Source organism: Podarcis liolepis (assembly GCF_965112155.1).
Source record: "Podarcis liolepis genome assembly, chromosome: 10".
Lineage (NCBI taxonomy): Eukaryota > Metazoa > Chordata > Lepidosauria > Squamata > Lacertidae > Podarcis > Podarcis liolepis.
In genome coordinates, this window is record NC_139562.1 from 25,261,184 (window position 1) to 25,274,945 (window position 13,762).

Below are 13,762 nucleotides of genomic sequence, written 5' to 3' on the forward strand. Positions count from 1 at the left end.
TGATTTCTGGGAAGTCTCCTTCCCGCCTTTCAGTTGAGGCTTTGCACTCTTTCTGACAAGCAGCTTCCTTGTTAATATGGTAATAACACTTTCCATTCTCTTTGCCTGTGTCTTTGGGGTTCTGTTTCGCTTTTTTCTTCTAAAATAGCCACTTTATTCCAAATCTTCCCTAATTTGTGGTTTGCTTTCTCATTAAGTACGTACTTCCTTCTTAGATACAGTTAGGCTTTATTCTTGCAACTACACTATTCTTTAGCCAGAAAAATTAAGTCATGCTGAAATAATTTAGTTGGGTGGTGTGTAGCTTTCACTCTCTTCACTTTAGTTTGAAGAAACTGGACACTCTTTTCCACTTAGTTTTCACAACCTTCATTTAAAAAACACCATAATAATTGCATGTGGCAATGATTTCATGGTGTTGAAATTTAAACCTTTTGTAAATTGTTCTTCCACACGCTTGCATGTACACGTCATATTAGTATGCTATGCATAATTTGAAATGAATTATCATGCTTTATATACTACACAACCATTACTCGGAGAATGTCATGAACAGATTCATTTTTGTCACAGCGATCTATAGCATATCAATGCCCATTTTTTTGAAGGAAAAACTAAATTTCCCATCTTGATATTCTGTCTACCTGCTCATTATGGCATATGCAACAGAAGTTTATAAAGTAATGTTTTTCACACAGCATTCCAGTTTTGAATACTGAAGTACAGTGGTGCCTCGCAAGACGAAAAGAATTCATTCCACGAGTCTTTTCGTCTTGCGATGTTTTTCGTCTTGCGAATCACGGTCCGTCGCAACTGCGCCTCTTCAAGCGGCTTTTTAAAAAAAGCGCAAGACGTTTTCGTCTTGTGAAGCAAGCCCATACGGAAATTCGTCTAGCGAAGCAACGCAAAACCGAAAAACCCTTTCGTCTAGCGAGTTTTTCGTCTTGCGAGGCATTCGTCTTGCGGGGCACCACTGTAATTAGATGAAACAAAAAAACGGGAAAACTTTGACATTTAACATGTGCCTTTCAAATCACCTTGCAGGTGGGTCAGGAAAGCTAGCTGATAAGGAAAGCAAGATGAAAGCAATCTTATAAAGCTGGTTAAAAATATTTATTCTCTAAATCATTTCATTTAAAACTTCCTGCGTTGCATTTGTGGGATGATGCCTTTGATTGTCTTAAATTATAGCTTCTGAACAGTATATTTAACTCATGTGTGAACTCTTGTGTAATTGACTATGTAATGCTGGAATCCGTTATTTTATAGAAAGCCAAAGGTGAATATAGTTAAAAATGTAACTTGGATTTTAGGAAAGCTGATTTGAGTAAGCTCAGAGAAATGCTAGGTAGGATTCCATGACTAGATATTACTAAAGAACAATCATAAATGAGAGAAAGAAATAGAAGACCTATAAAAAAGTCAGTGTAGCTACACAAAAAAAGCTTAGTAATCAGCTGAAAAATAAAAAGGACATGCCTAAGACATGGAAGGGGAGTATGTCACAAAGAATGTGTAGCTCAGCGTCATGAGATCAATCCCATGTCTTGGGATTGTAGTCTGTTGCAAACTGAACATGAGTCAGCACTGCGATGTGTAAGAAAGACTAATGCAATTTTTGGCTGTATTAGTAGAACTGTGGTTTCCAAGTTGCAATAGGCAATGGCTCTGCTTTATTCTGCATTAGTCTAATGTCGCCTGGAGTATCGTGTCTTGCTCTGGGTGTCTTACTTTTTGAACAAGTTCAAATGAGGGTGGTCAGGGGTTTGGAAAACAAGCGTTATGAGAAAAAAGTTGAAGAAACTGTGAAAGAGGACTTCTGGCTCTCTTCTGTGTTGTCCAGGTATTTGCAGAGACCTTAGGTTTGTTCTTTGCTTCCTCAGAGAGGAGGACTAGATCTAATGGGCTTAAGTTAGAGGAGGGTGGATTTCAGCTGAGCATTAGGAGAAATTTCTTATCAGAAACCCAGCAGTGGGTTAGTAGTCTTTGCATTATCTTTGTCTTGTGGGTGTTGGAAGATTTTGTGAGACTGACAATTCGGGAATATTTTGTGAGCCTCACAGATTGTGATTGTGTGTATTTTATTAATGGTTTTATTATTGTTAAGGGTATTTTTAGAAGCTTTTGGAATCTCTGCCTGTATTTTAATTGCCTTACATTTTTACTTAACGTATTTTTTGCTCTATAGGACGCACCCGACCATAGGACGCACCTTGTTTTAGAGGGGGAGAACAAGAAAAAGAAAACCTCCCCTCTCTGCTCAGCGCCCCTTCAGCGAAGCGGCAGGAGAAACGGAGCCCCTTCCATTTCTCCTCCGCTTGGCTGAAGGGGCGCAGCACAGCTCTCCCTCTCTGCTGAAGCCAGGAGAGTCTTGCTCTCCTGGCTTCAGCGAAAGGAACCCGAAGCCTCCAGAATGCAGTGGGAACTTACGCTCTGCTCTGAAGGCTTCAGGTGGCTATCCCTGAAGCCTGGAGAGGGAGAGGGGTCAGTGCGCACTGACCCCTCTTGCTCTCCAGGATTCAGTGAAAGCAACGCGAAGCCTCCGGAGCGTGGAGGGAGTGCTCCCTCTGCACTTTGGAGGCTTCGCGTTGCTATAGCTGAAGCCAAGGAGCCTGCATTCACTCTATAGGACGCACACACATTTCCCCTTAATTTTTGGAGGGGAAAAGTGCGTCCTATAGAGCAAAAAATACGGTACATATGTGCCCTATAAATTTTCAAAGTTTTTGCTTCTTTTACAATATTGTAGCTGCCAGTTTTAAACAAACCTGCTGCTTTTCACTCATAGTATTTAAAAGCAGTTGATGGTTTAGTGCTAGAAACTGTATTAGCAAAAATGGAGTAAAAATCCAGGTGTACTGGTATATGCTATCATCATCTCTGGATTATGACTGTTAAGTGTAAAATCTTTTAAAATTGATAAGACTGCTATGTTGTGAACACAGGCTGAGAGTTAAAATTACCTTTGGATTCAGCACAGTCTTAAGTTTCAACAATATTCTGGCTATAAATTGTCCTTTTAAAGTTGACCGCTACCGCTTATTTATTCATTTATTTATTTATTGCAATATAGGAAATTGGTGTGCATTTGCATCAATATGTCACTGTATACTACTTTCAGTTTTTATGTTGTTGTTGCTAAATGTAAAGATGCTAGCAATGTATTATTTAACTTTGCAAATATTGCTCTGTTCTAGTTTTGTTGCTTCTGCTAAGAGAAACTGAATAAAGCTTTATTATAAGCAACCATGTTTAGTTGACTGTGTGGGAAAGGAAAACAGTTTCCTGCTTTGCTTTAAATGAAGAAAATAGATCTGCTCCAAAGCAAGGAGCTCCTATAAGCAAAAAACCCATTTCAAAGTTGTTGTTTCGAGAATCCTTAGCCAACATACAGCTTGTAGATCTGGAAAATGGCAATGTTAGATCAGACCTACTGGATCAGCTCAATGATCCACCTAGTCTTTGAAATCTACAACCAGAGAGCATGAAGGCAACAGCACCACTGTCCCAGAGACACACTGCCTCTGAACATGAAATATGTTAAGATGGTTCATCACTCTTGAAACCATTTAAACCAGTAGCCATCACCATGTCTTTGTGGCAGCAAATTCAGCAATCTTACCATTCACTGTGTGGAGAAGTCTTTTCTTTTCTTTCTTTCAAATCTGATGCTAATCAGATTTATTGGTGAGCCTGGGTTCTAATGTTATGAGAAAGATTTCTCTATCCACCTAGCATAGAATTTACTTTCCTCACTGCTACAGCATTTTGAGTTGATGTTTTCCTGGAGCTGTCCTTCACAACCATTTCCTGGACAGAACATTCAATGACTGTGCCTATCAGTTATGAAGTTGAGATTTTGCTTCCCCCACCCCCACCCCCAGTTCCTTTGTACTTACAGTAAATCTCATTTACGTATTTGTTGCTCATTCATCCAGTTTGAGGGGAGCTTCTTGGAGTTCTTCACTTACCATATTCTTAATCAGTTTGTATCATCTACAAACCTGGCTAACACTGCTACAGTTGACACTCACTACAGTTAATTATAAATTAATTAATAGTAGTTTAAAAACAGTGGACCCTAATGGTTACTTCCCTCAATTGTGAAAACTGACTGTTTCTCCATATCCTCTGCTTCCTGTTCTTCAGTTGGTGTCTAAGAGAATGTGTTTGCCTTAGCTCATGACCTCTAAGATTACTTAGAAACCTTTGGGGGCTTGGTCAAATATTTTTTTGGAAATCTAAGTTTATAATGTGTGCCAGATTACTCCTCTCTAGGTGTTTGCTGACACTCATAATTTTTAGAAGGTTGATGAAACATGAGTTCTGTTTGTAGTAGCTACAGTGCTTCTTCCTCAACAAGTCTTGTTTTTAATAGTTTTAAAAATTCTAGCTTGAGTAATAACTTTCCACTCATTTAGCTGTACTCCTAGCTTAACAGACCTTTAATATCCTGGTCACACTATTGATTCCTTTTAAAAAGTTGGAGTTAACATTGATTCAATTCCAAGGCTGCTAATATTAGTGATGTTGCATATTGTTGTTAGTATAGTACTGAAAATATTCATGGAAAAATAGGTGTGACTAGTTACAGTGGTCTACACTGAGCCTCTTGGGCTTGCCGATCAGAAGGTGGGGTTTGAATCCCCGTGACAGGGTGAGCTCCCGTTGCTCGGTCCCAGCTCCTGCCAACCTAGCAGTTTGAAAGCATGCCAAAAAGTGCAAGTAGATAAATAGGTACCACTCAGGTGGGAAGGTAAACGGTGTTTCCGTGCACTGCTCTGGTTTCGGTGTTCCATTAGCCAAAAGCGGCTTAGGCATCCTGGCCACACGACCTGGAAAAACTGTCAGCAGCCTGTAAAGCGAGATGAGTGCCACAACCCCAGAGTCATCTGCGACTGGACTTTACCTTTACCCTTTTACATAAATACATGATTCAAACATTCAGAAGTTTGTGTAACGTTATGTAGACTTTGTCTCGTTTAAAATATTTCTGTTTTGGACAAATAGGTCCCTTGTATGAGGTTAAACTTGCATAAACAGATTGTAAGTAAAACGCCAATAAAATCGCGTATTGTGGAAATAGATCTTTTTTAAAAAAAACAACAAAGAAGGCACACACATGGCATTCACTTGAACAACAGGTTATTTATCTAGGTCGGGGGGGGGCAACTTTTGGTCTACCGGGTGCTGTTGGACTTAACACCTGTCTGCCCCAGCCAGCATGGCTAATGATGAGGAATTGTGGGAGCTGTAGTTCTGCAACTTTTGGAGGGCTGCAAGTTGGCCACCTGTGATCTAGATTGTTTCTGTTGAAGGTTTAGGAAATTTTAGTTTAATGACTATGATAACAAATAACCTGTCCTAATGGAATACAATTTATTTTTAGAAATTCATGTTGGAGTACAGTTGAAGAATTATGGGAAATTTCTAGAGGCATACACTTCCCAGCTGAAGCGAATTGAAGATGCATTGGATGACTCCGTAGGAGACGTTTGGGATTTTAATCTTGATCCCATTGCATTAAATGTAAGCTCTTGTTTACTATGCACTTGTCTCTGTTCACTTAATTCTGTTGTGTAATTGATATCTGTGATCTAAAGCTCTTTGGAATAGGGTGTAGTGCTTTGCATAGCTATGCACATGTAAATCCCATGTTAGTAATGACCTCTGTGTGTGACTGGGTACAGGACTGTAGCCTAAATGTCTTGCATTCAGCTGCTTTCAGAAGAGAAGTATTCCGTTTTAAACATTGACCTGCTTTGCATTTCACAATAAACCAAACCATAGCTTAGCATGAATGCACAAGCATGTGGGCTCTAGGAGAAGAAATCATGGGTACTTTGCTCCTCCTTAGTCATTCTGTTGCAATATAGAGCCATTGCTTGGCTTAATGTGTTCTGAAAACCTGGTCTTATGGTTTAGCTCTCTCCAGACTAACCACACACTGTAACCAAGGCTTGCCCTATGGGTTATGCCTCTTGTGTTGTTCTGGTCTTGCCCACCACTGGCATGTGCTTCCTGGAATGTTGCCTCAAAGGGAATGTGGCTGCAAAGGATTCCCCAGCCCTGCACCAGACCATCTCTCTCATCCCAGTCAGTGCTGCTCTGCGATGACTTTGGCACAGAGGAAAGGCAGGCTAGTATGGGGTGCCTGAGGAATGGCCCCCTCCTAGAAGCCTAGGAAATTGCATTCTACCGAATCAGGCCTTTGGTCCATCTAGCTCACTGGTGTCTATGCTGTTGGCTTTTGAAGACTTCAGACAGAGGTTTATGTCCCAGCTCTACCTAGAGATGCCAGAATTGAACCTGGTACCTTCTTTGCGTTTTTGTTCAATAGAGCCTTGCACTTGTTTGTCCCGAACATATATTGTGTTTCCTAAGCTAAAAGTGGTTTAAAGGAAAATGCAACAAAATTTAAAATTGAAGAAAATATAAAAACACAGGGAATTATTGTTGTTGCTATTATTTATACCTTGCCTTTTCCCTTGATAAGGGACTCTTGGCAGCTTACAACTAACACACAAACAGCAAAAAACGGGGGCGGGGAGAAGCAAACATAAAAAACCCCAGTTAGGTGTGTGTGTGTGTGTGTGTGTGTGTGTGCGCGCGCACGCCATTGAGTTCCACTCCAGGCTCAAGGCTTTTTAAATTTGCTGAGGGGAAGTGGAGGAGCAGGTGCCCCTGTTGAATCCTCTCATCTGTTGGTGGTCTCTTCAGGAGAAGTTTTTATGAGCTGTGTGACTTTAAAAAACAAAACCCTATGCGGTCGTAAGAAATCATTATGGAAAACCTATAGAGTTAAAGCTGATAGATGGGAACATGGACTAGAAATCATGGTTAATTTAGACTGGGTGCCAAAGTTTTCATGATCTTCTGGTGGCAGCTCCTTGTGCATTCCAAAGTCCCTCAAATTTCTGGAACCCTGAAGTAAAAAAACACCTATGCTCTGTGTGTGTTCATGCACACATGTGCAGAAGTGCTTTGCAAATTGGCTAGTCATATCTAGGGTAAAGTAAGTATTTTAGTAATTATTTACAGTATGTCCCAGTAGGTGTGGCTCCTTCGTTGATACGAAAAGTAATAATAATAATAATAATAATAATAATAATAATAATAATAATAATAATATTTTTTATTTATACGCCGCCCTCCCCAGCCAAAGGCCGGGCTCAGAGCGGCTTACAAGCAATAATAAAAACAAGTTGAATGATTACAACTAAAAACAAAATTAAAATACAACATTAAAATATTGAAACATTAAAATATTAAAATGTAGCCTCATCGCAGGAGGAGAAGGAAAGGAAAAAAGAAAGTGAGGGGGGGAATCAAATTGGCTCCAAGCCAAAGGCCAGGCGGAACAACTCTGACTTACAGGCGCTGCGGAAAGAAATCAGATCCTGCAGGGCCCTGGTCTCATGAGGCAGAGCGTTCCACCAGGCCCATAAGTACAAATGGGACTTAAGCCTTCCAGGAAACCATACATTCCTGTTGCACTAAAAAACAAAATTATTGTTATTAAAGAAAGTTGCTCTTGAAAATCTCTTGACTTCATTTCTGGCAGAGTACATGAGTCTCTGAAGACGAGTAAAAGTGCCTAGTGGTATCTAGCTATGGGCCTGTTTAGAAATCATACAAGTCATTGTATGCTAGGTCTTTTCCATGCGATAGCTGTCGTTTAGTTAATATGTTTCTAAAAATAACATTTGAAAAAGATCTTGTAGTTCTGCTCTGTGTGGTTCCTCCCCCTCCCCCAGAGGAGTTGAACAGGGTTTGTTTGTTTGTTTGTTCTTTTTAAGCAAACAATCTCTGTTACTGCCTTTATCATATATATATATATATATATATATATATATATATATATATATATATATATATATATATATATATAATATCCGCCTGTATATTTGCACTTAAGATTTTGTTTGAAACAGCTGTGTCAACTGTAATTGGACATTTTAGCCTATTCAGTAATGTGGCAGGTCTCTGGCTTCCTAAAATCACCAATTATTTTGTTTTATTTTAGCTTTTGCCTTATGAACAGTCTTCCTTACTCGAACTCATAAATACGGAAAACAAGGTAAAGTTCTTAATTTTAAATATGTATTACAGAAACCTTTTTACTCCATTCTTCAGCTGAAAAGGCTTCTAGAGCAGTTTACATAATATCAGCAACAAACAGCAAAGTTCCTGTCTCCAGACTTACAACCTAAAACACACCAAAAAGGGAAATAATTGGAAAGGGAGGAGGAAAAAAGGGAACTCAGGCACGTGTTCTTCTAATAATCAGCTTGAATGGAAATATTTTAGGGAGAGAATGTGCTAAATGTAGCTAGCTCTGGCCTGACCCCCATCTCTCCCTTTGCTGCAGATATAGATAGATAGACAGACAGACAGACAGACAGATAGATAGATATTGCTGTAAATGCACTAATATTTAGCTTTTCTATTTCATTTATCCAGGTTCTAAACAAAGTAATCACTGTGTATGCTGCCCTTTGCTGTGAAATAAAAAAGTTAAGATATGAGGTAAATATCTCTTCATTTTGCCAACTACAAACTGCTTTCTAGAAACTAGTTTATTCACCTATATTATGACTTCTTATGCAAGAGAAAAAAATCTTTTCTTTGTTCCTAGGCAGAAACAAAATTTTATAATGGCCTCTTGTTTTATGGTGAAGGCGGTAAGTACTTTACAGTTCAGTCTGCTGTTGGTTGGATTTCTTGCACATCATTTGCTATGAGGTCCCAGGATAGGTTAGAATAGGGTGGGTTCTCTCAGGGTTCACTAGTGCATCTTCAGCCTATGGTGAAAGCTATACAATGGCAATACTAGATTTATCTCTGTGAGTAGGGTGTTCCACAAGCTAGGAACTGTTACTAGGTAGGGTGATGGTGGGGCGTGATGGTGGGACCACATCACCCACCACTTCCAAACACCTGTTCATTTGCAATGGCCAAGCCAGGAGGTGTATGAGAGATGAGGAATTTCCTCTTCTGCTCCCCATAGCATGGATCATGTTTCTTTCTTCGCCACCACTGGTTCCACCACTGGTGGAATTACTATCCCAAAATCCAGGCTAGCGTGATTTTTGATGAGTGGTGGGGAGGCAAACATAGAACCTCATGAACTGACAAAAGGGCCTTGGATCCAGTGTCCTTTGCTCCCCCAGTAATGCCTTATTCATGGCCTAAAATGTGCTACTGACGGTGGTAGCTCTATTCAGGAGCATAGCCCTTGCAGTGGATGTGCCCATCTGCTATCAAAACACTTCTCTGCTGGGGCTCTGCACGTTAAGGTTTCTGTGCCCATCTTGCTAATATGTGAAAATTCTTCTTTGGTTAGTTTTGAAACCAAATTTGAAGCCACAGATAGCAACTCACCTTACCTTTAAACTGTTTGAGCATTTGGCAGAGTTGCTTAAACAGTTGCAAAAGATAAATGTTTGGCTTCTGTTGATACAGCTCGATGGCAGCGTGATGTGCAAGGTCAATAGAATTGGTATGTCCTTGGCCAGGATTCAGACAGGTGTGGGCGGCCTTGCCACTCATACACAGAGACTTTTAAGCTGCACTCTTGAAGTGGCTGCCCTCACAAAAAAAACCATCTCAAGTTAAGGAACCCCCTTTGGATTGGGACTCAGTGAAGTGTGAGGGGTTTCTGTCACATGGAGGGTTTTTTTCTTTTCTCCTGAGTGAACAGTCTGCTTCTGCCTGGGGATGGTCTGGCAGTAATGAACTGATATATCTAATTGATGAAAGTGCTCAATTCTGAGTAGTTCTATTTGAAGTAAAGCTTAATGAGTTAGTGGTGTTCAATATGTGGTCTGTTAGCTATATGAACAATCACAGGCCATAGGTGAGATAGATTTTGAATACTGTCTGCCAGAACCAAATTGTAATTCTTTAGTGGAAGCTTTAATGCCAACATACAAAGCTGCTAACCCATAAGAATGGTTTTTGCTAAAATACTGAGGGTGCTTTGAAGAGGAAGTCATGAGGGACCTTGATCCATGCTGCCTTTGTGTTCAAAGGATGTTACTGCCAAAACGGAGAGGATGTTGAGCACAGAAATGGCAGTCACCCGATCACATCCTTTTGGGCAGTTTTGCATAGTTTCTTCTGCTTAGGGAAAAGCTGCTGTCTCCTTTCTTGCCCCAGTATGATGAATGAGATCACATTGCTATGAGAATCCTTTGAAGATTGGCTCGTTCATGCTTTGAAGGAGGAAGTGGCCTTCCGAGGTTGTAGTATACAAGTTCCTATAGAACTAGAGTCTAGTAACTGTTTCTAATTTAGATAGTAAAAGGAAAACTTCTAGTATGCATTAGCAGTAATATTCACAAAGGATGAAAACTGTTAATGACCTTTCAGGAAATAAACTTTACCTTAAAACTGAATTCCTGGAAGATGCTGCTTCTCATATGCTGTGCTTGTATTTAAATCCTTTTTGGAAGATACAGTGATGTGCTGCCAAAACTAAAACAAGGCACTTCTGATTTTCTTCCTCACTGGCAGGAAGCAAAGATTGCTGTAGCAGCTGCGAGACTCACATTTTTATCAGTAATTCCCCCCCCCCCGACTCTTTGCATACTAAGCCATTTAGATAGTGCTGGGAAATTTAGTATCAGGCAGAGTACCTCTGTAACTTGTGCTCAGGGAGAATCTTCGTTAGGTGTGTTTCCTTCCACCATGGGGGTGCAGTGGTGGGAAAAGTCAACGTGTGAGAAGCTCCCACATGTACTTTGCCATATGAGCATATAACAGCAAGCCCTGATTGCCAGTGGCTCCCCATAACACATAAACAAGATGTACAGGGCAGTGAATCTGACATGACATACTCAAAATCCAGTGAATGTACTCACAGCACCTGCTGTTGTATACATTAGATGCTTGGGCGTTTCTACACAGAAATAATCTCCACTAAGAAATTTGTCATTTGCTAAATGATTCTTAGGGAATTGGGCCACAAAAAGTATATAATCGTTTGGCAAACATCCAGTCAAATAGACCCAGCTTATGCCTGTCTACATGAACTACCTTCTGAAGATTTTTTTTTTAATTCTCTGCTGTTTCTTCTTTTTTGATAGATAATATTGGTAATCTTTATGTGGGGTGGTGATAAAGTAGCATTTAAACATGAAGTGAGCATTTTCTAATAAATCATTCATTTGGAATCCATTGATGATGCATAGTTTTGTTGTAGTATATTTTTAATTATGACTAAAAAACACACCCTTTGCCATCTTAAGCGTCATTAATAGGTAAACGATGTGTTTTCTAATATTCCTGTAACTCTCATTTTACCTTTCAAGCTATGGATTCCAGTAAGGTGGAAGGTGATGGCCAAATACAAATGGGAAGATTTATTTCATTTTTACAGGTAACACCTGGGACATAGTTCTGCAACTTCTATGGTATTTTTTGTGCTGATCAATAGACTTCATAATCATTTGCTTCTACAATGTTTGCTATACCACAGGCTTTTAGTGGATTAGAGTCAATGCTATACAGTTGTCACCAGTTGTGTTGCTTATACTGCCACATTCACTCAAGTCTTTTTGCCCCTGTGTAGTCTCTGGTCACCTCGTTTTTTTAAAGTTTCAGTAGCAATTCAAGCTGCTGTTAGGAAAAGTCTAGCAGTGCGAGTCCAGCAATGGCGCCACCACTTTTTTTAACATTTCAATGTGACTGTTAAAGAGTACCCAATGTGACTAAAATGCTCTACTAGCACAAGTTTTGAAGTTGCTATTTTAAAACCATTGAGATGGATCTAGACTACCCATGCCCAGAACTCTGCCCAAAGTACATTCTGCTGAAGGAAGCAGGATGTATTTTCACCATGCCTTTCCCAAAAGCTGTTCCATAGGGTTGTGGGACCCACCCAAGTAGTGTGGATGAAAGCAAAGGAGAATTAGTGAAGATTGGCCCCTTTCACCTGTCAGGAGCACTTCTGTTCAGAAAATAGCAAGTCTGAATGCCACCCCAAGATGTGAATGCTTGCTTATCTGTGGCCCTTTAATAACCCGGGGGGGGGGGAATGAAAAGAAAGGGAGTGGATTTTGAGTGGACATACGTATGCCAGGGAAAGCGTTCAGCCACTGCTCATCTTCAACCCCCTTTCTGCTGGTCCCCTGCTCAAGAATTTAATTTCTTGTGTTTTTGTCCCTAGTAATGGTGGAAGGAAATTGCAGAGCTACACACAGTATGCTTGACCTTCAGATACAGAATAAGACTAGTTGTGTTTCCTGCTAGAAGTATATTGTTTGATTTACTGAATTTCAAGAGAAACATTCTTTAAAATAGCTATTAGTTCAAGAAACTTTGAAAATATTGTTTCTGGTGGAAAGAAACCAACCACTACAGAATATTTTTTTAAAAAACTGAAAGCAGGATCTGAATTGCTCAACTTCCTATGTTTTTTACAAGTCATGTTGTTGTGCCTGGCATAATTTCAACAACTGGTGATTGCGATGGCTCAAACCTTGTCATTTTTCTGTACACAATGTACTTCTCTTAAAATAAGAGGGGAAGAATGGTTTTTGATAAGTTTTGATTCGTGCTAAAACAGGCTAGTAGCAGTTTTTTCTGAAAACCCTTTTATACATCTGGTGTCTGTGTTTAGTATAGGTACCATATTTTTCTGTGTATAAGATTAGGGTTTGTTTTTTTTACTTTAAAATAAGGTTAAAAATCTGGGGCATCTTATACATGAATAGTGCATATGCCCATTTTCTAAATTTGGGGTCCCCAAAAGTCTTATACATGGGAAAATACGGTATATTGTGACCTTTTTGTATTGGATCAGATTGTTATTACATGTGTGAACTTTGCTGTCTATTTTGTTGTTTCTTCAGCTTGTAAGCTTTGTGTATAGTAAGGCGGTATATAAATTAAAAGTGAAATGAAACGAGATATCTTTTGTGTTTCGCCACCTTTTATTTTAGAGACACATAGGTTTAGGTGATCACTTTTTGGATAGCTCCCTACTGTTTCACCTGATATTGTCAGGAGAATTTCTAGAGAACTTAGATTTAAAAATATATATATCCTGCTTTCGTTTTGCATTCTTCTAATACATGAGACTATTAGTGGTTTCCAGTGGATAGAAAATGCTGACATAGTAATTGTTAATGTTTCTCCAGTGTGAGTTCTCATTTACTGTTGGTCACTTTCCTGCTACAGAGCCAGTAAAAGTAAACATTCTTTTGGTACAGCTGTTGCATAACTGATGAGGTCTTATTCACCATTCCAGACATTAATCTGTTTTGAAATTACACTGCCTATTAGTTCTTAATATTGTCTAGACTACTAATAAGCACTACAATGGCAGTATTTAGGAACTTTGAATATTTTTTCTCTTGTTTGTGATTGTGACAGGTTGGGTTTTAATAGGGTGTTCAAGTGTTTCATTACAAGACTGTTTTGCTACATTAACTTCCCTAACTAATCCATGGATAAATAATCTCATTTAGTGCGAAAGGGGTTTCTAATTTGTACAAAATTTGTCATTTCAGGAGTTGTCTTGTTTCGTGACACGCTGCTACGAGGTCGTGATGAATGTAGTTCATCAGTTGGCTGCCCTTTATACCAGTAACAAGTAATTACTGCAAAAAATACTATCCTTTAAATTTACTTGTTGAAAACGCAAATGAAAAAAATACAGCATGTTGATGTGCTTCTTAAATTTTGCAGAGTTGGGGAGGAAATATGGGATGTGTGCCTGAAATATGGGATGTGTGCATTGTTAAAAGGACACCTG

General features: G+C 39.4%; 1 protein-coding gene across 3 annotated transcripts in view; it reads left to right on the forward strand.

Annotated features, from left to right (window-relative positions):
* The window catches only part of WASHC4 (WASH complex subunit 4), a 39,054-nt gene that overhangs the window by 1,955 nt on the left and 23,337 nt on the right, over window positions 1-13,762 (forward strand). For 2 of the 3 annotated variants that reach the window (XM_083462148.1, XM_083462149.1), the window contains exons 2-7: window positions 5,390-5,529; window positions 8,027-8,080; window positions 8,464-8,529; window positions 8,639-8,684; window positions 11,316-11,383; window positions 13,518-13,600. In XM_083462148.1, coding sequence (XP_083318274.1) covers window positions 5,390-5,529; window positions 8,027-8,080; window positions 8,464-8,529; window positions 8,639-8,684; window positions 11,316-11,383; window positions 13,518-13,600 — 457 coding nt within the window. Of the gene's footprint in view, window positions 1-1,690; window positions 1,844-5,389; window positions 5,530-8,026; window positions 8,081-8,463; window positions 8,530-8,638; window positions 8,685-11,315; window positions 11,384-13,517; window positions 13,601-13,762 lie in introns of those variants that run through there. The other variant, XM_083462150.1, reaches the window with a different exon arrangement.